The sequence below is a fragment of the Kogia breviceps genome, chromosome 18 (assembly GCF_026419965.1).
Source record: "Kogia breviceps isolate mKogBre1 chromosome 18, mKogBre1 haplotype 1, whole genome shotgun sequence".
Lineage (NCBI taxonomy): Eukaryota > Metazoa > Chordata > Mammalia > Artiodactyla > Physeteridae > Kogia > Kogia breviceps.
Window position 1 is genome coordinate 2,103,740 of NC_081327.1, and position 24,061 is coordinate 2,127,800.

At 49.8% G+C, this 24,061-nt stretch overlaps 1 protein-coding gene across 10 annotated transcripts in view; it reads left to right on the forward strand.

Annotated features, from left to right (window-relative positions):
• The window catches only part of LOC131744802 (endothelial zinc finger protein induced by tumor necrosis factor alpha-like), a 181,363-nt gene that overhangs the window by 15,608 nt on the left and 141,694 nt on the right, over window positions 1-24,061 (forward strand). For 3 of the 10 annotated variants that reach the window (XM_067020049.1, XM_067020044.1, XM_067020048.1), the window contains exons 3-4: window positions 3,236-4,700; window positions 19,954-20,036. In XM_067020049.1, the coding sequence (XP_066876150.1) occupies window positions 3,244-4,671 (1,428 nt within the window). In that variant the 5' untranslated portion in view covers window positions 3,236-3,243 and the 3' untranslated portion in view covers window positions 4,672-4,700; window positions 19,954-20,036. Of the gene's footprint in view, window positions 1-3,073; window positions 4,701-8,531; window positions 8,679-19,953; window positions 20,300-24,061 lie in introns of those variants that run through there. The other 7 variants (XM_059044689.2, XM_067020045.1, XM_067020052.1 and 4 more) reach the window with 4 other exon arrangements.

Consider the following 24,061-nt stretch of genomic DNA (forward strand, 5'->3'; position numbering starts at 1 on the left):
CGAAATGGCCTCTGCAGACATTGTCCTGTTAACATTTCCCTTGACTGTGGGCACGAAGGCCCGCGTCCACACACTGTCACCAGCCACACATCATCAAATGCTTTGCTCCTGCCAGTCTGATTGGTGAAAAGCCATATGGCAGGGTCCTTTTAATTTGGCTGATGTTGAGCTGTGTTTGCATAGCTTTTCACGAGTAAGAGCTGATGTTTGCTTTCTTGCAAATCATCTCTCCTGAAGGGTGTTTGTGGTTTTTTTAAATTGAAGTAGAGTTGATTTACAATAGTGTGTTAGTTTCAGGTGTACAGCAAAGTGATTCAGTTATATACACATGTATATATTTTTAGATTATTTTCTATTATAGGTTATTACAAGGTATTGAATGTAGTTCCCTGTGCTATATATCCTTGTTGCTTATCTAGCTTATGTATAGTAGTGTGTATCTGTTGATCCCAATCTCCTAATTTATCCTCCCCCCCTTTCCCCTTTGGCAACCATATGTTTGTTTTCTGTGTCTGTCTGTTTTATACAGATTCATTTGTATTATTTTTTAGATTCCATATATAAGTGATTTCATATAATATTTGTCTTTCTCTGTCTTACTTCACTAAATATTATATTCTCTAGGTCCATCCATGTTGCCATATCTCCTGAAGGGTTTTAATCCCTGAAAGGGAGGCCGCCCCCTTTTTACCGCCCCGTAACTATGGGATTTTGCTGGCATGCTCCCTCCAGCTCTCATATTTATTCCAGAAGACTTCCAACTGTATTCACAACCAAGACGCCGCTGCCTCCCATCTCCGCAGGCTCAGGCCAGTGTATATCCCCAGCACGTCTCAGACCCCATGCACCCCAAACCAGACCCACCGTCAGCCTTCCTTTCCTCTTCCTACTGAGAAGTTACCCCCACCCATGCCACGGGGCCTTCATGCCCCACGCCTCCATCTGCCCTAACATCTGGGCATCACGTCACACCCCAGGGTCACTAAGCCAGGATCATTCTCAAGTATTTCTCAAATCCTTTGCTCTGGCATGGGAAAGCATAAAAACACAGCAAAACAGTGACTGACCCGTGGCTCTGTGGTCATAGGCTTCAATCTCAGCTCTGCCTCTAGTATGCTGTGTGTGTGACCTTGAGTATGTGACTTCATTCTCAGAGCTTCAGTTTCCTTGTCTGTAAAATGGGTATGACCTCAAACATAACTACATGGTCATAGGGACCACACGGAATGATCTGTGCCGATGGCTCAGCTCCGAACTGGGCACATTGCAGGTGTGCGGTGCATGTTTACCTGCTACCTTCTGTGTGCCAGGTACTGTAACTAACCAGGCACAGGCCAGGGTCTTGCCTTCCTGGAGCTCACTTCCCACTGGGGGGCAGCGGCTGGTAGTAAACAGATCAAGGGACAAAAACATGTTGCCACGGGCCATAACGAACAATCGCTAGGAAGCAGGCAAGACCATAGCAAGAGAGATCTTCCTTTCTACCGGAGGATGGAGGACGGAGTATCAAGGAGCCAGCAGGTGCAGAGGCCCAGGGCAGGAACGGCTCAGCACAGACAAGGGGGTAAAAGGGAACCGCAGGGCAAGTGTGCCTGGAGAAAAGGAAGGTGAGTCAGTCCAGAGTGGACGGCAGGATCCAGGCTGGCTCTGTCTGCCCAAGGGCCCAGGAGGGAAGGTCTTGGCCCTGATTCTCAGTGCACTGGCGAGATGCTGGAGGGCTTGGCCTGCCTGAGAAGATCCCTACCACTGAGTGGACAGCGCCTTGTAGAGGGCAGAGGGTGTAGGCAGGAAACCTGCGGTGCCTGACTCGATGGTTGGCTGTGTTGGTGCAGAGATTTGGTCTGGCTCAAGCTGCTTTGCCCATCCAGTGGCACTCAACCGCCTGGATGATGGGAGGGAAGGGGCGAATCAAAAATGACTGCTAAATATTTTTTATTTTTAAAACACTTTTTAAAATTATGGTAAAATACATATAACAAAATTTACCATTTTAGCCCTTTTTTAGGTGTACAGTTCAGTGGTATTGAGTACATTCATATTATTGTGCAACCATCACCACCATGCATCTCCAGAGCCCTTTTCATCTTCCCCAACCTGGTCCCCAGTAAACACTCCCCGTTCCCTCCTCCCCCAGCCCCTGGGACCCACCGTCTACTTTCTGTCTCTGTAGATTTGACTCCTCTGGGGACCTCATACAAGTGTCCTTCTGTGTCTATGTTGCTACATCTCTTTGATGAGCCTTTCTTTCTTTTTTTATCATTTGGGGTGGGGCTGAGGATTCCAGAATCGCCAGTTTCCTGTTAAACGGGCTTGCCGTACCCAAGAGGGACACAGGAGGCTTCTGTAGAGTCCTCAGCAGAACTCAGCAGGTCTGGGTGGGGGGCATACATTTGGGAGGCATCACTATATAGAAGATACTGAAGTCCAGACTCCCTTGGTGGGGCCATGAAGGCATGACATGACTTCGGGGAGGGGGGTCTCAAACTCAAATGTTGGTGGGGCCAGGTGGGGTTTAAGTGAGGGGTCGGGAACCACTTTGCATGACATTTTTGTGTAAGATCTCACAACTTTTCAGTGTTGGGAATGAAGCCATTAGGTCCACGATACAGAGTCTGGAGCTCAGACTGGAAATAGAAATGAACAGGATACACGTGGGAGGGGATTGGAGGCTCCACCTGATGACCAGGAAGGGATGGATGTGCAAAGAGGAGAGGTCTGGAGCCAGCCCCGCGGGGATACCTGCGCTCCACCACTGGGCAGTGGAGGAGGGGAGTGAGGCCTACGGGGCAGGGGAGGGCGGGATAGAGCTGGGCTGGGGCCCGGGAAGACGGGTTAACCTGCACACGCCAGAAACGTCAGCCGTATTTGTATCATTTCTAATACAAAATGGATGCTCTGAGATGCATGACTGGTTGGGGATATTCAGGATGGACCCTGGAGGGGAGGAATCCATTGCAGAAACTCCTCAGTCAGGTTTGCGAGAGCCTTTCTGACCCGCCCCCCTCCCAGCCCAACTTGTGTGTCTCCTCGGAGCTCCGAAAGGGACATTTCTTGTTCTCTGCTCACCTCCTAGGTTGGTTCTGCCTTCTTAAACCACGTGGGTGGTCAGCGCATTGCTTTGCTCTCCGCTTCTCCATCGGTGCCCTGTCGTTTACCCACCCCCGCTTGGGAAATTACTTCCACCCTGCATTAACTGCGTACATTTCTTCTCCTCCTCCTCCTCCTCTCCCGCCAGACTTGGAAATGAGACCTGAAATGAAAGAACCGGACCTAAAGGAGGAGACTTCGGAAGACAGACCATCCGGGGCCTGGGGTACAGCCGTGGATGGAGCGCGGACGCAGGGTGACAGGGTGGAGTCGCGGCGGGAAAGCGCTAGGACCTGCCCGAGGCGGCTGGAAATCTCCCGGGAGTCGGCCCCCGAATGTCGTGAGTTGCAGGCGTTCGTTAACCAGAGCCCCACCCCGGCGCCACCCTGGTCGGGGGGTCCGAGAGAAGCAGGGATCCACCCGTTTGCCATGCGGGGCAAGAACCTCGCAGGTAACTCGGACCTTGGTAAACTCTCCAGAGCGGACGTGGAGAAGAAATCCTACGACTGCAGCGAGTGTGGCAAGGCTTTTGGTCGCAGCTCGTCGCTGGTCAAACACCAGCGCATCCACACCGGGGAGAAGCCCTTCCAGTGCGACGTGTGTGGGAAGCACTTTCTGGAACGGTCGTCGCTGACCATCCACCAGCGCACGCACACCGGCGAGAAGCCGTACGCGTGCGCGGACTGCGGCCGCGCCTTCAGCCAGAGCATGAACCTCATCGTGCACCAGCGCACGCACACCGGCGAGAAGCCGTACGCGTGCGGCGAGTGCGGGAAAGCCTTCCGGAAGACCTCCTCCCTCGCCCAGCACGAGCGGGTCCACACGGGCGAGAAGCCGTACGCGTGCGGCGAGTGCGGCAAGGCCTTCCGCCAGAACATGCACCTGATCGTGCACCAGCGCACGCACACGGGCGAGAAGCCGTACGTGTGCGGTGAGTGCGGGCGCGCCTTCCGCCAGAACATGCACCTGACGGAGCACCAGCGCACGCACACGGGCGAGAAGCCGTACGCGTGCGGGGACTGCGGCCGCGCCTTCAACAAGAGCTCGTCGCTGACGCTGCACCGGCGCAACCACACGGGCGAGAAGCCGTACGCGTGCGGCGAGTGCGGCAAGGCCTTCAGCCAGAGCGCCTACCTGATCCAGCACCAGAGGCTGCACATCGGGGTGAAGCCTTTCGAGTGCGGCCAGTGCGGCAAGGCCTTTAGCAAGAACTCCGCGCTGACGCAGCACCAGCGCATCCACACCGGCGAGAAGCCGTACGCCTGCTACATCTGCAGGAAGCACTTCACGGGCCGCTCGTCTCTGGCGGTGCACCAGATGGGCCACACCGGCGAGAAGCCGTACGCGTGCGGCGAGTGCGGGAAGGCCTTCAGCCAGAGCGCCTACCTCATCGAGCACCAGCGCATCCACACGGGCGAGAAGCCGTACCGGTGCGCGCAGTGCGGCAAGGCCTTCATCAAGAACTCCTCGCTCACGGTGCACCAGAGGATCCACACCGGGGAGAAGCCCTACCGGTGCGGCGAGTGCGGGAAGACCTTCAGCCGGAACACCAACCTCACGCGGCACCTGAGGATCCACACCTAGGGAGCTTGGCGCGCCCCAGGCTACACCAGGTGGGCGGGGTCCTTAGCACGGGCCGTCGGCTCCGGGAGTTCTCAAGTGGGGGCCCAGGGTGGCGCAGCCCCGCGGCTCTTAGGAATTGTGGGGATCTTGGTTCCCACGCGCTCCTTCCCGGCCGGGCGTCCACACCTCCGAGCCGGAGGGCAAGTTCCTCCGTGCCCAGTGTACTTGGGAACGTTGCAAGGTTGGCTGTGGCTGGGAACTCACGGGAGTTCCAGGAACGGAGCGCGTCAGGGTTCGAGACCAAAAGCACAAAGTAAATTTTAAGCGCTGAGATGGAGCCCCCGGTCGGTCTCCGTTCAGATAGTAAAGTTGGGGAGAGGCGTACAGGACTTGGTAAGAGCGTGGGGACGTTTCTCCCCTTGTCACACACGCCCTCGGTCTAGTCCAGACGTAGGTTGTCTGTGAGTTTCCTCTTTGGGAAGAGCTAGAGGGGGGCCCTTCGTCGTCCTTCCACATCCCAGCCCCCCTGCAGTCTCCCTAAACCGTACTGGAAGCCCCCTACCCCCAGGCTGATAAGCGGTAGAAGTTGGCAAGTTCGTGAGAGGAAAAAATGTGTTTTTCAGAGTTAGCAATAACAGTAACCACTTTGGATGCCAAAGTTTCTCATAGTGGTCTGTTAAATTGTTCTTTTAATAAAACTTTTCGTGAAGGGAGACCAATGTCATCTTAAACAGTCATCAGGTGAGAAAGATACAGGTACCAGGTGTGCTGTCAAGGTCGGTTTCAGTGCTTGTGGGAGAGGGCAGGGGAGCGAGTAACAACAGGCTTGATATTCAGGTTTAAATACTTAACCGGATTCAATAAGTTGCGCATCTGAGTCTCTTTACGTAGTTATTTTTTGCACTTAAACTTGAAGGAGCCTCCTAAGGCTGACCTGAAGCTTTGTGTTCACATAGAGTTCCCCCAGTCTCCCCTCTCCGGGACCTCTTCCACCACCTTTTTATTTTAATGTTCTGTGCTACTGGTCGCAAATGTCCTGGCGTGTCTGAATGTCTCACACTTCCTGACGCCGGGGTTCACAAAGAATAAATAATTCATTTTAAGCAACCGCTTATATCAGTAAGCACATTTCGTGTTGCAGGTAGAAAAAACAGCCATGTAGAAACATGGACAGTTTTTGAATGTCCGTCAGGCTGCAGGCATCAGGGTGGGCTTGATCCAGACACACGGCGCGTCAGAACCACAGCTCTGCCTCCCCGTGGTCCGCTGGCTCTCCCTTCACGCGCTGGCTTCTTCCTCAGGCTGGCTTCCCTTGTGGTTTCATGGTGGTTTCCAGCAGCTCCTCTTGACACACTTAGTCTCGTCCAGATGGGGACAGACCTCTTCCAGTCATTGGCGAAAAAGCCCTACGCTTCATTCCGCTGGACTCACCAGGGACTGATTGTTCTGACTAGAGAAATGCCGTGTGCTGATTGGCTTAGATACGGGTCTCGCCCTCATCCTTGAAATAGTAGCTGTGGAAGGGGAATGAATGGGAGTGACTGCCCAGATCGGCCTGAAACCACTGTCCACCCCTGACGTGGGCGTGGGGTCCGTTCCGCCCAGGTCACAGTCAGGGAGAAGCGGGATGACACGGAGAAGCCGGCCCCAGCGTCATCCGATGGCCTCTCTGGCTTTTGTTGTGACAGTGAGGTCCTGCTGCGCGTGACATTTTCTTTGGGGAGCCTTCTCATTGCCTCGGTCACCACGACAGCCCCCGGTCCTGGCCGTCCTCTGTGCTCTCTTGACCACGGGATGGGGGCAGGGCCCAGAGACACTGAGAGGCTCTGGGTCACATCTGTTTGCACCAGCTTTCGTCGCCATGCCCCCATTCCCGTCGGCAAGAACAGATGTCAGGTGACCAGGTTTCCTACTTGGTGGGGGGCAGGGGTGGCCGAGTGAGTGACTGTGACCCACAGGGCAAGTGTGAGCCTTGGATGGATCGAAGGTGAGCCCCAGCTGTGAGCGAGTGAGTTCCTTCTAACGCTCTGTGCTGCGGTTCCCTCTGCTTTAAAAAGGGGGTAGAGGGCATCGCCGAAGTCGATTGATAGGATAGTGGGGGACAGGCTAAGCTGCAGGTCCTGGCAACACAGAGCCTCAGACAGCAGAGCCCCCAGCCTCTCTGTCTCTCTCCTGCTCCCTCGCTTCTCTCTCAGTCTCAGACCAAAACATCCACCCAGTCCCACTCCTTGTGGTCACTTAGGACCTACATCCCGTCCACCCCTGAGGACGCAGGGCTGGTCAGAGCTGGCTGCCAGCTACCATGGGCGTTCCAGCGGCAGGTCAGGGGAGGCAGCCTGGAGGAGGTAAGTCTGACCAACATCTTAGCACCGGACCGGAAGTGGCCCAGTGTCTCTCACCGTCTGCCACACCTTTGACAGCTGCCTCCCCTCAGACCTACATGGAGGCTGGGAGGTGTCGTCCAGGGGTGTTTCCAGGACGGAGTGGAGACAGCCAGCCCTCAGGCTGCACCCTGAGGACCTGTCCAGGCAGATCGTGCAGTCAGGCAGGGGCATGAGACATGGTCTTTCAATAAAACGAGCACATGGAACTTGGCGACCTCCTAGGCCCCCCAGTAGGAGCTAAGGGTCGGGGTCTCTGATGGTTTGGCCTAGCAGCCACGTTGCCACCCTCCTCCTGTGCTTCCCTCCCATCACCTCCTACTCATGAGATGGGACACTCAGCCTCTCCCTGCTAGACCTTTCCACACCCGGCCCAGTCCTCTCATAAAATGGGAAAGGACGGGGAGGAGGGGCGTGAGAGCACCCTCTTCTCTCAGCACCACCCGGTCCCTGGTAGGTCAGGACGGGATGCGGGTAACTGAGACCTTGGACAGAGACAAGCCCTGGGGAGTTATCAGAGGCCCGTGGTCACTGTCCAGCATTATTCACTGGGGGCCTGCACACAGATCCAGACTGGTGATGGCCAGGAATCTCCTGGAAGTTTTGGAATTTCAGGAGAGGTGCAAACCATCCTCTCCCAAATCGTAGATTTATGACCCCCCGACATACTGAATGGGATGCTTGTGAACATAAAGTGCTTTGAGTCAGGCAGACTTATTGTCTAATATATGCCTCATCCACAGCCTTAAATATATCTTATTATTTTACTATTGATAATAGTGCTCTATCATTATCATTAATGAACAGTAAATAATACAGTGCTCTATTATCAACAGTCAAATAAAATATTAATAAGTACTATCTAGAATGCTGTTATTATCCTGGTTTTTCAGCTGAGGAAACTGAGGCTCAGAGTACTAATGCTTTGCGCAAGATCTTGGAGCTGAAAGCTTTCATGTGCAATGTTTCCATTTCCTAAACAGCACCAAATTCCCATATTTAAGAAGTGCTCCTTGGGCCAGGCCCAAGCAGGCCACACCAACGACATCTGGGGCAGGAAACAGATTGGACCCCTGGTCTGCAGCCCCTGCGGCGTGGCGGAATGATCAAGTGGGCTCAGGGGTCAGGGGATCCTGGACTCAAGCTGGTACTGGCACTCACCCAGTGGTGAACCCGAGCTTGCTCAGTGCCTCCTTGTCTGTTCAGTGGAGGTGATGCCTGACCCTCCCACACAGGGTGGAGGTGATGGTGAGGTCACAGAGCTGGGTCAGCATGGACGAAATGCAGCAACAAACCCCAAAGACCTGGGGCCCTTATTCCTTGCAGCCGATCGTAGGAGGATCTCCATAGGGTGACTCGGGGGTCCAAACTCCCTCTACCACCTTCAGCTCACCGCTTCTGGAAACACCCTGGGGTCGGCATCCAGGGGGCGGATGGGGGAAGGGCAGGTGGCAAAGGCCCAGCCTTTTCTGGACACATCCCTCTCCTCACCTTCCACAGGGAGGAGTGGTCCCTGCCCCCTCCTGGATGCAAGTGGGAAATGCGGCCTCTGGCAGGACAGCTGCGTCCCAGGACTAACTCTGCACCAGGAAGGAAGGAAAGTGAGGAGTGGGGATTGCTGTCTCCGCCTGCCGCCCAGAATGCAAGGTGGGTGTGTTCATGCTTTCCAGTCACATGTAGACAGCAGCTACAGTTGCAGAAGGCTAAGTTTCTAGCCATTTAAGGATGTTATAGATTGCATGTGTTCTCCCCAAATTCATATGTTGAAATTCTAACACCCAGTAACTTCAAAATGTGACTGCATTTGGAGATAGGGCCTTTAAAGGGATAATTAAGGTTCTGTGAGGTCATATGAGTGGGCCCTAATCCAATGACTTCTCACCCACGCGAATCTGCAGGTGAATGGAGAGCTGCGCCTTCTGGCTGAAGGTCTTGCCGCACTCCGTGCACTCAAAGGGTTTCTCTCTGGTGTGGGTCTGCTGGTGCACGGAGAGGTAGCGCTTCTGGTTGTAGGATCTCCCGCAGGCGCCGCCATGGAAAGGCTTCTCGCCCGTGTGGCTCCGCCTTCTGGCTGAAGGCCTTGCCGCACTCGTTGCAGCGCAAGGGCCGCTCGCCGTTGTGGAGCCTCTCGTGCAGGATCAGCGCGGAGGACTTGGCGAAGCACTGGCCGCACTGGTAGGCCTTCTCCCCGGTGTGTGTCATCCGGTGCTCCACCAAGGTCGTGCTCGCCGCGATGACCTTGCCGCACTCGTAGCGCTTGAACGGCCGCTCGCCTGTGTGCGTGCGCGGTGGTTGACCAGCTGGGATTTCTTGCGGAAGGCCTTCCCGCACACCCTGCACGGGTGGGGCCTCTCGCCTCTGGGGGCCCACTGGTGCCCGAGGAGGGAGGAGCGCTTGGTGAAGCGCTTTCCGCACAGGTCACACACGAACGGCTTCTCCCTGGCGTGGATGCGCCGGTGGTGATGAGGGCGAAGGCCTTGCCGCACTCGCCGCACTTGTAGGGCCGCTCGCCGGTGTGTGTGCGCCGGTGCCCGAGCAGCTGCGTGTTCTGCACGAAGGCGCGGCCGCACCCGGCACACCGGTAGGGCCGCTCGCCCATGTGGATGTGCCGGTGCACCGTGAGGTGCAGAAGGCCTTGCCTTCTGCTGGCAAGAAGCTGGCAGAAGGCCTTGCCGCCCTCGGCGCACGTGAACGGCTCCTCGCCGGCAGCTCTGGCTGTCCAGCCTGAGCCACCCACAAGGAGGAGGACAAGGAGCTGACACTACTCACCAGGGCCTTGTCAGCCGGCAGCTGGGCAGCCGTCCCTCCACTGCCCACAGTGACCAGGGCATGGGTGGTGGGGTCTGGGGGCTGATGGAACTGTGGTGGAGGAGGGAGAGAAAGAGCGGGGGACAGTGAGAGGCCTCACCCCCCCCCCACACACACACACACCACACACACACACACACACACCCCTCTTCTCATCCAGAGAAACACAGAGACACAGCACCCCCCCCCACCATGGGCTCACGCTGCCCAGACACCGCCACAGTGTGGTGGCTGGGGAAGTGGGGGGTGGGGATGTCTCTCCCAGGTGGGATCAGACCCAGGGCCACTCTGCCTAGACACCCCCATCAGGACCTGGACCTGAGATCCACCCTTAGGGCCAAGCAGCTGAGCCCCCACCACTGCCCCAGGCCCCGGCGTACACTTGGGGTCCAGCTCTGCTGCCAGATGAAAAAGCCCCCGGGAACGAAGGCCCAGGGGACAGAGAAATCAGTCCCAGCTGCGGAGTGTTCATCACACCCTTGACTGCTCCGTACTGCATCAGCTTCCTCTGGCCACCATCCCTGACCCAGCTCGTGGGGCTCTGGAGAGAACCAGGGCCTCTCACCTAGGCGCTGACCCAGGCCTTGCCTGCCACTCTCCTTTGACACTTGTTGCCTGGGCTGGTGAACTGTGAGGTTGCAGGAGCCAGATACCTGGGTTTCAATTCTGGCTCTGCCACTTACCTGCTGTGTAGCTTTGGGCAGGTTACTCAACCTCTCTGTGCCTCAGTTTCCTCATCTAGAAAATGGGCATAAGGTCCCCGTCTCATGGGGTCATTATGATGTTTCAGCAAGTTAGTGTAAGTAACTCGCTATGAACAGTGCTTGCCATATGGTAAGGGATATATGCTTTATTGTTGTTGTTATTTTATTATCACCATCTATATACTCAACATTCTTCCTCCTAAACTGGGTTTCCCTTTATTATCTTTTATTCCAGTACCCTGCAAAGGATTTGGCCCACAGCTAGCCGCCCCCCACCCCCTCCTTTTTTATTATGCTCAAATAGACAGAAAATTTAACATTTTACCTTTTTGTGTGTGTGTGGTACGCAGGCCTCTCACTGCTGTGGCCTCTCCCGTTGCGGAGCACAGGCTCCGGACGCGCAGGCTCAGCGGCCATGGCTCACGGACCCTGCCACTCCGTGGCATGTGGGATCTTCCAGGACCGGGGCACGAACCCGTGTCCCCTGCATCGGCAGGCAGCCTCTCAACCACTGCGCCACCAGGGAAGCCCCATTTAACCTATTTTAAAGTGTACAATTCAGTGGCATTTAGCACATTCATAATGTTGTGTAACCATTACCGCTATCTAGTTCCAAAACATTTTCATCACCCCCAAAAGGAAACCTCGCACCCATGGAGCAGTCCCTCCCCATTCCCTCCTCACCACAGGCCCTGGCAACCGCCAATCTGCTTTCTGTTTCCATGGATTTGCCTGTTATGGACATTTCATACACGTGGAATCCTACACTATGTGGCCCTTTGTGTCGGGCTTGTTTCACTGAGCTGGGTGTATTTGAGGTTCACCCATGTGGTAGCATGTATCAGGGCCTTATTCCTTTTCATGGCTGAATAATATTCCGTTGTGTGAACATAGCACGTTTTGTTATCCATTCCTCTGCTAATGGACGTTAGGGTTGGTTCCACATTTTGGCTGTTGGAATGCTGCCATGAGCGTGCGTGGTCAGGTGCAAACTTACCTTGAAGATATTGTGGGTTTGGTTTCCAACCACCACAATAAGGCAAATATCGCAATAAGGAGAGTCACACAAACTTTTTGGTTTCCCAGGGCATATAAAGTTATGTCTGTATTATCCTGTAATCTGTTAAGTGTGCAGTAACATGATGTCTAAAAAAAAGTACATATCTTAATTTAAAAATCCTTTATTGCTAAATAATGCTGACCACCATCTAAGCCTCAGTGAGTGGTAGTTTTTCTGCAATAGTAACATCAAAGATCACTGATCACAGATCACCGTAACAAATAATTTTTAAAAGTTTGAAGTATTTCCAGAATTGCCAAAATGTGACACAGAGACAAGAAGTCAGAAAATGCTGTTGGAAAAATGGCACCGATAGACTTGATCAATGCAGGGTTGCCACAAGCCTTCAATTTGTAAAAAAAACGCAGTATCTGCGAAACACAATAAAACGAGATATATCTATATTTGAGTACATAAGGTGCAAACACATTCTAAATACCGTATCTATGTGCATATGAGATGTAACCACACACTAAATACCATATGTACATGCATATAAGATATATAGAAACTGATATACATGACATTTGTATAAGATATGTGCACAAAATGTCACATATACATGTATATGTGATTCAATCACACACTAAATGCCACATATATATGTATATAAGATATATGTGATCTTATATCTGTGTGCTATGGTAATAAATACCATTTATACCTGTATAAATGTGTAATGTGTAATCATGCACACTAAATACTACATAGGCACGTGTGTAAGATATATGTAAACTGATTATATATATACTACAGTTCTGAATACCATGTACAGGGGCATATAAACTATTTACACAGAACAAATACCATACATACATATATATAAGGTAAATAAACTCTAAATACCATATTCCCTTGTAAATAAGGTGTATATATAAAGATATACTAAATGCTGTACATACATGTATATAATAAGGTCTATTACATGCTCCCATGAAATACCATAATTACATTAATACACGTAACTACACCAAATACCGTATATATATATATGTACTCTAGTAAAAACTGTATTTCATTTACTCCAAGAGACCATAGGTTGAAAGAAAACATGATTTTATCTCACTAAGGAAAAAAAAGAATCTGCCAATTAAACCACAACATACCGTCAGTGGTAAGACACATCCTAATTTCGGAGATATTAAACTATGAAAAAAACCGGATCTTCGAATTAAGGAGTAAAGTTGAATCACTATATGTTCGGACTGAAACGACCCAGGAACACAAGCTCTAACATTCTCTGGCTGCACCCCACTGCATGGCCTGGCAGATGCCCCACCCTGGAGAGCACTGTTCTGACAGAGACCAGACTCTGGATCCAGACTGCCTGGGTTCCAATCTCGGCTCTGCCACATCCTAGTTGTGTGTTCCTGGGCAGGTCACTTAACCTCTGTTTCCTCCTCTGTAAGGTGAGAGACATAATATCCCTACTTTATAGGGCTGTGAGAATTAAGTGAGTCAATACAGATGAAGCCCCCTAGGATGGTGCCCGACACGGAGCTTCCTAAGTGGGGTTATTAAGTCGCACTTAATAACCCTCCGGTGGTGATGGTGCGGGGTGGGGGTGGAGAATCTTTTCTTTTCGGTGCCTCAGTTATGGGGAAGTCACAGTGCGTACCAGATCAGGCTACTGCAAGGGTTTAACGAGCTGAAAGGGCGTCTCTCACTTCAACAGCATCAGCATCACGGGGAGAGCTTAGGAGGCCACGGCCCCGGGGGACACACCCAGGGAATCTGGGTCGGCCTTCCCGGGAGAGGGGGTCCGAGGATCTGCATCTCTGACGACCTCCGGGCGGGAAGACGCTGGCACTGCTGGAGCGGGGCACCCTCTGCGGGGCGCGGAGTGAGTATTCAGCTAAGCTCTCATCTTAGCTGACTAAGCACTGAGCACTCAGCTCAACGCCCGGCACTGAGGAAATCAACGCTCCGTGACTGCCAGCGGCGGCGGGGCCGTTAGTGTTACCTAAACAGTAGCGAGAACGGAGCAGATCCGGCGGATGGAGCCCCGCGGAGCACCTCGGCTACAGGTGCGGTCCTCGCACCCACAGTCCAGGCGGGGAAACTGAGGCACGCAGGGGCGGGGCAGGGATTCAGAGCCCCCTCTGGGGTCCCTCCCGCGATCCAGGGTGCATGGTCCTCCCCCTTCCCTATGGTCCCTCCCACGAAACCCCGGCGGACCAGTGAACCCGGCGGGGCGGGCTGCGCTGAATCACCGGCGGCCGCGGGACCGCTGCGGGGTTCTGACCGCGCTATGGTCAGCTAGAGCGCGGTCTGCGCCTGCGCGACTCTGCTGCTCCCGCCCCGCCCCCGCGCCGCCCCGCCCCCGCGCCACGCGAGGCCACACCCACCCCGCGCTCCCAGACTCCTCCGCGCGCCGACCGGGGTGGGCGGGGACTGAGAGGTGGAAGGAGAACAGGTATTAGTGGGGAGGAGGGAGATAGAGAGGACTTCGAGAGAGTGGGAGGGGAGGGGGAAAGGAAGGAGGGAGGAGGAGTTAGGGGAAGGGTGGAGCGTGGCGGGGGAGATGGAGAGGGGCGGGCAGGAGAGTGGTACTCCTGCTGGGAGAAGGGGAGGGGGAACAGGAGGGAGAAATGGGGCGGGGGGAAGACCAAAAGAGGGGCAGGAGGGGAGGGGCTTGAGAGAAGAGGGAGGGGAGGGGGGAAAGGAAGGCGAGGGAAGAGAAGAAGGAAGGGAGGGGGTTGGGAAGGAGAGCAAGATGCAGGAATGAAGAAGGGAAGAAAGGAATTGCTTCAACAATACTAAAAAAACAACAAGAATTGATTAGGACTGGTTGGGAGACAGGTCTGCCCGGTTCAAATCCCAGCTGTGTCTTTGGACCCGTGTCCTAATATTCTGAGCCTCGGTTTCCTCGTCTGTAAAGAGGTTGCAGTCACGAAACCTGCACTATAGATGGGGTTGTTGTGTGGATGACGTGAGTTAATTGGCATAAAGTTATTTCAAAAGGAACTCGGGCCCGCAAAACAGTGCTGTCCGACCCAACTTTAGGCACAGAGGCAGAAGTTCTGTGTCCGCGATGTTCAGTATGGTGGCCACTGACCACGAGTGGCTCTTGAGCACTTGGCATGTGGCTAGTGTGGCCGTGGAACTGAATTCTTAGTTGTACTTAATTTGATAAATTAAAGTTTTCGTAGTTGCTATGGCTACTGGCTACTGCGTTAGACGTTGTAGTTCTAAAGCCTTAGCTGTTTTCGTGACATATACTAAGCTTCTCTTGTGTTTTATAACGGTTTGATGGGGCCTCTTAAAATACCCACAGCAACCACAATAGCAACAGCACTTTGGGGGTCTTTTTAAGTGCCAGGGATTGTCCTAAGGACTTGACGTGGATTAACCATTTGAATCTTCTCATAGTCATGAGACGTTGCCTCTCGCTGGGTATAACAAGTCTTACTACTATTATCATTTGAGTGTGTACTCTGCCCTCCGCCCCCCCGAGACTCTTGACACACATGTCATGTCATTTAACTGCAGGAGGAGAGGCTTAGGTATAATATATTTGGGAAAGGCCACAGGACGGGGTCAGCAAGAGGAGAGTAGCACGTCGTTGCGTTTTGTCTCTATTTGGATCTGCGCTGGAAGATCCTGAAGCTTGCAGCGATGGAGCAGGCAGAGCAGAAGCTGCGACCACAGTCCCAGGGCATGTGTGTGGCCCTAGGACTGGGGCCCTAATGCTCCCTCTTCCCATAAGCTTTTTTTAAAAAATTGCTCCTCTTTCCACCCCATTTCCTTTTTCCATTAAAATTTTTCTCTGGGAATCCCCTGGCAGTCCAGTGGTTAGGATTCTGCGCTTCCACTGCCAGGGTCCTGGGTTCGATCCCTGGTCAGGGAACTAAGACCAGGAACTAAGATCCCACAAGCCAGGTGGTGCAGCCAAAACACAAACATACAAATATATAAATAAATAAATATATTCTCAGTTTCGATATTAAAAATGGCCATGATTTTTTGCAGCTTCTGCTCTTAGGAGCTGGACCCTGTTTTCCCATTCCCTGAACGTGTGCTGTCTTTGTGGGTTGCTTTGACCAATACGACATGGCAGAAGTGATGCTGTAGGATTTTGGAGGTTAGACCTTCTGATTTTGACACCAGTTCCAATGTGTGTGTGTTTTTCCCAAAACCACCAAGCAGTTCTCTGACACCAGCTGGGAGTTGGAGACATTATCTACCTGGAGATAGCATCAGTTAGCGATACCAATACACCTTCCCAGAATGATTTCCCTACTGGCACTCCCCCCTGCCAATGTATAAGAATGTCTGTCTTAATTACTGCCTGGTCTATTATGTGGGGTGGCTGGGCTGTGCGTTCCTGAGCTTTTGGATCTTAACTGCATGGAAGAAAGCCAGGGTTGGGGGTGAGCGGGTAGAGACTGCTCACTGTCCCACAGAACTTGTCTCTGCTTCTATTGTGCCAGAACCCCTAAGTTTTAGCTGCATTTCCCTGTCTCGCTTGTAGCTGGATGTGGCCAGGTAACTAGGTTCTGACCAACGAGGTGCAAATGACAGCATCAGGTTATAGCTTCCGGGGTGGACTGCTGCATTCAGATTCTGGCTTTGTTCCCCTGTTAAGGAACGTTGGGAAAGTGACTTCATTTCTCTGCACCTCAGTTGCCTCATCTGTACAATGGGGATAAGGATAGTATCTACCTTATAGTGTTGTAATGAAGAGCAAATGAAGTAACACAGTGAAGCAATTAGAACAGTTCTTGGCACAAAAGCGTTCTATTATGTGTCATAATTATCATTATAATAATTTTATTATCACTTCCTAAGGTTGATGTGAGGTTCAAGTGCAACCATGCTCCATCCTGTTATCAGAACAAATTTCCCTGGGGTTTATTGGTCTCCCACGACCAGGGAGAAATATTAGGAGGGAATTAAATCCATCCATCTCCCCACCCACTGACCTCCACCAGCTTCATCACCCTAGGAGGCTCCATAGATTTTCCATTTCCTTCATCATAGATACTCATTTACCCAAACAATATTCTCCAATGCATGAAAATTCACAGAGGGAATTTTCCTTTTGCCCAGGTTTCTTTAAAGAGCTGCCTACAGGGAATGTGGGTGTTTATTTATAAGTGACCACCTGCTTTCAAGAGAGGCAGGTGTGAAGTTGCCATTTTTCACTGCTGAATTCAATGTATCACAGGGAGGTTGGTGTGAGTGGACGTGTGTGGGAAGGAGAGAATTAGGTCAAGGAGCCTGAGGTTTTTTTCCTTTCTTTCCCCCTTAGTGGTGGAGGAGAGGTGGTTTTAAGTATGCGAATATGTAGAATTTCTGCATCTTCTGATAATCAGGAATCTCAAGAGACAAGAGGCTTCAGGGTGAATGGAGAGTCATTCATTCAGCGAATATCTGAGCAGCTCCTCTGTGCCAGGCACTGTTCTAGGGGCTGGGGATCCAGCAGTGAGCAAACCAAAGCCCTTTGTCATATGGAGCCACGAGCGCTAATTTCTGAGCATGATCAGAGGTAATTAGATGGAGGGTGAAGGGGAAGGCTACTTCAGCTTGGGCAGTCGGGGAGGCGTCTCCAAGGAGGGGATACCTGAGCAGAGCCCCAGTTAACAAAGACCGCTGTACGCATATCTGGAGGAAGGATAGCCTCCTCTCACCCCGAGGTTCACTGGAACCTTGCTCAGAAGACAGGAAAAATGGGCAGCAGCCGAGAATCTGTCCTTAGAAAGTTGGCTAAGTAGCTTAGGATTCGTCTGGGTAAGAAATGGTGAGGAAGACTTGAACAGACTGATGTGGAAGGAACTCTGGTTACAGTATTAAATGAAAAAACAAATGAACAATTGACCACAGTGTATCTTGTGTATTCTCATTTATGTTTTTAAAAAGTATATATATACACTATATATATACTGTACATACGTAACTATGTAACTATATATAAAGTATATGTACTTATGTCTATATAAATATATAACTATACAGCCTTATATATATCGAGAGAGAGACAGAGACAGAGAGAGAAGTATCGATAGAAGAAACGCTACTACTTCTGTACAGGTTGTTAATATATTGAGATGCTTCTCTGAAAGTTGGTAAATAGCTGCTGACTGAAGGCCTCTGACCCTGTTGCCTTATCCTGTCCTACATATCACCCAAAGGGTGCCAGCTGCTGGTGATTAAAATTCTCAGACTGACTCCCACTTCTTTACAGGTTGCTAATTTATTGAAACGCCTTAGTGAGAGACAGGGCAGACTGTTACTTACTGTACCTCACCTGAAACTGGAACCCTCCTGTTGCCCTTCAAAAAGTAATGATGAGGGCTTCCCTGGTGGCGCAGTGGTTGGGAGTCCGCCTGCCGATGCAGGAGACACGGGTTCGTGCCCTGGTCCGGGAGGATCCCACATGCTGCGGAGCGACTGAGCCCATGGGCCATGGCCGCTGGGCCTGTGCGTCCGGAGCCTGTGCTCCGCAGCGGGAGAGGCCACAACAGTGAGAGGCCCGCATACCGCAAAAAAAAAAAAAAAAAAAAAAAAAAAAAAAAAAAAAAAAGTAATGATGAAATCCTACAAGCCTATGGGACAGTATAGAGAATAAGTCAACTTATCTCCCATGTATTTTTTTATAGACATATAGTTGATTCACAGTGTTTCGTTAGTTTCTGCTGTACAGCAAAGTGATTCAGATGTACATATGTATGCATTCTTTTTATTATCTTTTCCATTTTGCTTTATCACAGGATATTGAATATAGTTCCCTGTGCTCTACAGGAGGACCTTGTTGTCTATCCATTCTCTATATAATAGTTTGCATCTGCGGACCTCAAACCCCCACTCCATCCCTCCCCCATTACCTCTCATGTACCTGCCATTCAGAACTATTTTATTTTTTTTAAGTATGTGGGTACATGACTTTGATTTCAGAAAGAAGTTTTTTTTTAAGTAATTTAATTTTTTTTGTGTGTGTGATACGTGGACCTCTCACTATTGTGGCCTCTCCCGTTGCAGAGCACAGGCTCCAGATGCGCAGGCTCAGCAGCCATGGCTCACGGGCCTAGCTGCTCCACGGCATGTGGGATCTTCCCGGACCGGGTCACGAACCCGTGTCCCCTGCATTGGCAGGCGGATTCTCAACCACTGCGCCAACAGGGAAACCCAGTAATTTAATATTTTATTTATTCATTTATTTTTGGCTGCATTGGGTCTCGTTGCTGTGCATCGGCTTTTCTCTAGTTGCGGCGAGCAGGGGCTACTCTTCGTTGTGGTGCGTGGGCTTCTCATTGCAGTGGCTTCTCTTGTGAAGCATGGGCTCTAGGCACACAGGCTTCAGTAGTTGTGGCACGCAGGCTCAGTAGTTGTGGCTCACGGGCTCAGTAGTTGTGGTTCATGGGCTCTAGAGTGCAGGTTCGGTAGTTGTGGCGCACGGGCTTAGTTGCTCCGCGACATGTGGGATCTTCCCAGACCAGGGCTAGAACCCGTGTCCCCTGCATTGGCAGGCGGATTCTTAACCACTGTGCCACCAGGGAAGTCCCAGAAAGAAGTTTTAAATCACTGTATATCTCATGTCAACATTGTATCCCAATACTTTATTCATTTTATCCTAATGTTTTAAAAACATACATATTTTTCCACCTTATGCCTTTATTATTTATTTAAGAGCTTATTTGATACAACATTCAAAAGGGACAGAGAATATAAGACAAAAAACAACGTTCTCCTCACCTTCCAACACCGGATTCTCTTCTTCTGGTGACCACAATTATCAGTTTCTTTAGAAACCTTCAAGAGATGCTGTACACACACATGCACACACACAGCCCTCATCTTATCCTATCAGGCTCAACAAACCAGGGAATCAAAAGGTAGGACTGTCTTTCCCATCGCTGGTGGTCTGGATCTTTGGGAGGAGGATGTGGGTTTCCATGGCAATCAACCGTCTCCCAGGGATGGAAAGAAAAACAGGTTGGCTGCTCAAGGATGTATCCAGGATCCGCTCTGGGAGGAGAGGACTCTTGTGGAGAACTGACCGCCATCCCCCAGCCCTCTCCCTGGGGAATTTACAAACCCTGTTTTGGGGTGAGGCTGGGAAGGGGAGGGCTGTCTCTTGTGGTGTTGAAAAGCCTTCTGAAGTAGGCTGTCTGTGGGGCGGAGTAGGTTTTAGAGCCTGTGAGTTTCAGGTCTGAATCACAACTCTGCTACTTACTGGCTGTATGAGCCAGGTGATCTGGTTTAATAGGGATCAGAAGGGTGGCTGCTGTGTGCTAGACAGTGGGAATTAGGGGTGAGCAAGACCATTCATTGTTCACCTCTCAGAGAGGGACTTACCTTCTCCAAATCTCTGTTTTAAACTTATTATTTTATTTTTCTTTCTTGACAGTCAACAAGTGCGCACATTTTCTCTGTCAAAGATCAAGATTTCCTGCTGATCTCACTTCAACAACCCCAGTCTCTGCTCTAGAGGTGAGTGACTGCTGTGGATTTGGGGTGCACTGGAAGTGTGCTTTTACTTTTCATTTACATACATCTCTGTGCCTACAGAAGGAAATGGAGTTTGTGTGTGCATATCTGCGAATGCATTGATACTGGCCTGACTTTCCTTATCTTGGCTAATATTACCCATCCCATAATAACAATGCCAAATGCATATCAGCCTCTTACTATGATATACACACTGTCGCTATTGACTAAGTTGTCATGATTAAATCGATATGTCATATTTCATTGATGTTAATGTGCACTTTTACCTTTTTTATTGCTAACATCTCTGACATTGAAATACAACGGTCAATGTTTGGATTTTAGGATTTTTAACTTCTTATTTGGTAAGCATTACACGTGGAAACAAAACTTTCACATTCACGGCGTGCCATAGTCCAGGAAGAAAAATTAGTTTACACCCTGAGGTTAACCAAATATAACAGGGTCATCCTATTTAGTCCTGATCCCCCCAAAACAAGAAACTTCCTGTAAACCTGGAGTTTAAGCAAAATCAACTTTATCCCTGAGTTTTGCCACGCTGACATTTGAGGGTCTGTCATGAACTTTCTGACTGTGATAATCGTTTAACAAAATTAGTGTTTTCTGGGGGGAAATTCACTGGCAGTTCAGCGACTCGAGTCCTTCAGTGAAAGGACTCGGCGCTTTCACTCCCGGGGGCCCGGATCCAATTCCTGGTTAGGAAACTAAGATTCCGCAAGATGTACAGTGCGGCAAAAACAAAAAAATAAATTAGTGGGTTTTCATCATGAACAAACAAGTGCAACCTTGATAAACTCGGTAATGTCTTGTGAGCTTTTTCTTTTAAATACGTTTTGTGTTTTAAATTTGGCAAGCCTTTACATACACATCTATGCATCCATAGAAAATATCTGACATTGTTTTACGTGTTGTTGGTTTTTTCATACAAGGGAGGTCAGACTCCATCTGTGGCTTTGCAACGTGCTTTTTTCCCATACAGTGATGTGTCCTTGAGACCTTTCCATATCAGTCCACAAAGATCTATTTTGTTCTGTAAAATGAGGATAATAACATCACCCTATGGATAACATCTTGTTGAGGACACGATAAGCTATCAATCAATGTTACTTGATTTATAAAGATTCTGTCTTTAGAATGTGAACCCCATCAGTCAGACCACAGAAAAGCTCTGTGGGCACGTATTTCTCTAAGCAGACGTGGCAACTCTCTTGTCATTTTATATTTCACCCTAGACACCCCAAGTGACTGGATGCTTTAAGGTTTTTGGCAAGTAGGTGAGTTTTTCTCACATCAATCATTATACTTTTTGCCTGCAGAGTAAACTGAAGAATCTTTAGTAGTCGTGAAACACGAAGGTCTTTGGCAACAGATTGCCCTGGGTTAAATCATGGCTGTGTGGTTTACAAGTTGAATTTGGGTCTCTCTCAAGGGGTCTGAGGCTTCCAAATGATTACTGTTTGGAAATAGCCTAAGTGTCTGCTAGTTGGGGAAAGGGCCACGGTAAATAGATGCAAACACACAATGTGATTAATTTTCCCTGAAATTGTTAAAAGGGGTAAAGTAAGTTCTTATCCTTGTGGGGTGATCCTTGCTGACCAGATTCCATGCTTGGTGACACAAAACCCTGCCTTCTGGGCCACCACTGACGGGCTGGAGGAGGGAACATCACTTCGCCTGGCCATGACGTCCCATGGCAGAGTCTTGCTCAGTAGGGATTCCTTGGCCTTGGAGGACTTAACCGGGCAAATCTTGGGCTGCATCCAGCCAACTGATGTGCTTAGTTCAGTTCACTCATTTTCTTTTTAATTTAGTGAGTTACCAACTTTAAGATATTGGGATATCTTGTGTTTACAAACATCACCTTTCATTCATTTAACCCTTTGAAAAATTCATAGACCATCTAGAAGAAGTGTTCTAGATGCTGGTGGCTTGGGGATGAAATAGAAACAGATAGTCCCTACCATCATGGAGCCTAAATTCTAGAAGTTGAGACAGACAGTAGGCAAGAAAAAGATATAATGTAATGAGCTACAGCTTCTTTAGAGAATTTGGAATATCAAAACCCACTGGACTGACAATGCCATGAGAGGACAGAAGAGTATGTAAGAGCCAGATTTCAGTGTCTCTACCTGATCAACAAGCTCAGATCAAAGCCGCAAATCTTCCTCCCCCTTGAAGAGGTGTGGAAATCATCCACTTAGGAAAAGGGGAAATGCCTCAGGCATCCTGGGTGTCCCGTGCAAAATCCATCACACAGTGGGTGCTTTGTGAATGTCTGTCTCTTCATAGTTGTGGGAAAAGTTGTGGCTTCCCTGGTGGCTAGATCTTTGGGAATGACAAACGTGTTCATTCATTCATTCATTCATCTATCTCAGAATGGTTGGATTTTACTCCAGGGACTCTTTTTTTTTTTTTTTTAACATCTTTATTTGAGTATAACTGTTTTACAATAGTGTGTTAGTTTCTCTTTTACAACAAAGTGAATCAATTATACATATACATATGTTCCCATAACTCTTCCCTCTTTTGTCACCCTCCCTCCCACCCTCCCTATCCCACCCCTCTAGGTGGTCACTAAGTACAGAGGTGAACTCCCTGTGCTATGCTATAGCTTCCCACTAGCTATCTATTTTACATTTGGTAGTGTGTATATGTCCCTGCCACTCTCTCACATCGTCACAGCTTACCCTTCCCCCTCCCCATATCCTCAAGTCCATGCTCTAGTAGGTCTGTGTTATATTCCCATCCTACCACTAATCTCTTCATGACATTTTTTTTTTTTTAGATTCCATATATATGTGTTAGCATACGGTATTTGTTTTTATCCTTCTGACTTACTTCACTCTGTATGACAGATTCCAGGTCTATCCACCTCATTACAAATAACTCAGTTTCATTTCTTTTTATGGCTGAGTAATATTCCATTGTATATATGTGCCACATCTTCCTTATCCATTCATCTGTTGATGGACACTTAGGTTGCTTCCATGCAGGGACTCATTTTTTAAGATCTTGCACAATTCAAAACCTACATAATTCAAGACTAATCCTAACAAAAGATGGCTGGCATGTTTATTCACCAGCTAAGGTCATACGAAAATAACAAACACAGTTTACACAATTGATCATATTCGCAAGTATGGATTTTTGAGGAATTTTTTTTAAGTTTTTTTCTAAATTTTAAAAATATATGTTATATATATGTATATATATATATTTATTTATGTATTATCTGGTTGCACTGGGTCTTAGTTGCGGCAGGCAGGCTCCTTAGTGCAGTTTGCGAACTCTTAGTTGCGGCATGCATGTGAGATCTAGTTTCCCCAGGGATCGAGCCCGGGACCCCCTGCATTGGGGGCATGGAGTCTTAACCACTGCACCATCAGGGAAGTCCCGAGGCATTTTTAAATCACAAGGCTTCTTGTCATTTCAAAAAGTGCCACCCAAAGCTCATGATTTCAAATGTTTGCAATTCATGTTGGCATGAAATATAGCCGTGATGTATTTATATAAATCTACAATAATAACCTTCTTGTAGCCTCCACATCACAACATAGAAACGAAGGGCTCATCACTCCCCATCTCATTTCCCTGCCTCCCCCTATCCAACGTAACCAACAGCCTGAGTTCTGGCACGTCTTTCCCTTGTTTTCCTATATTCAGAGATGTTTTGGAAACTTGGTGTTAATAATTCCAGTAAGATGTAGCCAGGTCCTGCAGTCCTAAGAGCCAAAGCTGCCTCTTAAAAATGACTGCAGATTATTTTCCCCTCATTTGCTTTCATTCCAGAGAGCTTTGTTCCCAGACAACAGCGGGGCCTTTCCCAGGAGGGTGGGTACTTTGAAACAGTGACAGAGAGAGACGGAGGGAAGCAGGGAGGGAGGGAGGGAGAGAGAGTCTCCAGCTCTTGTTCCTAGAGGTTTAGTACCACGGACAGCTCAGGAGCGACCGGTTCAGCACCACGGACAGCTCCGCCTGAAGGGTTTCAGAACCGCGGACAGTACCGG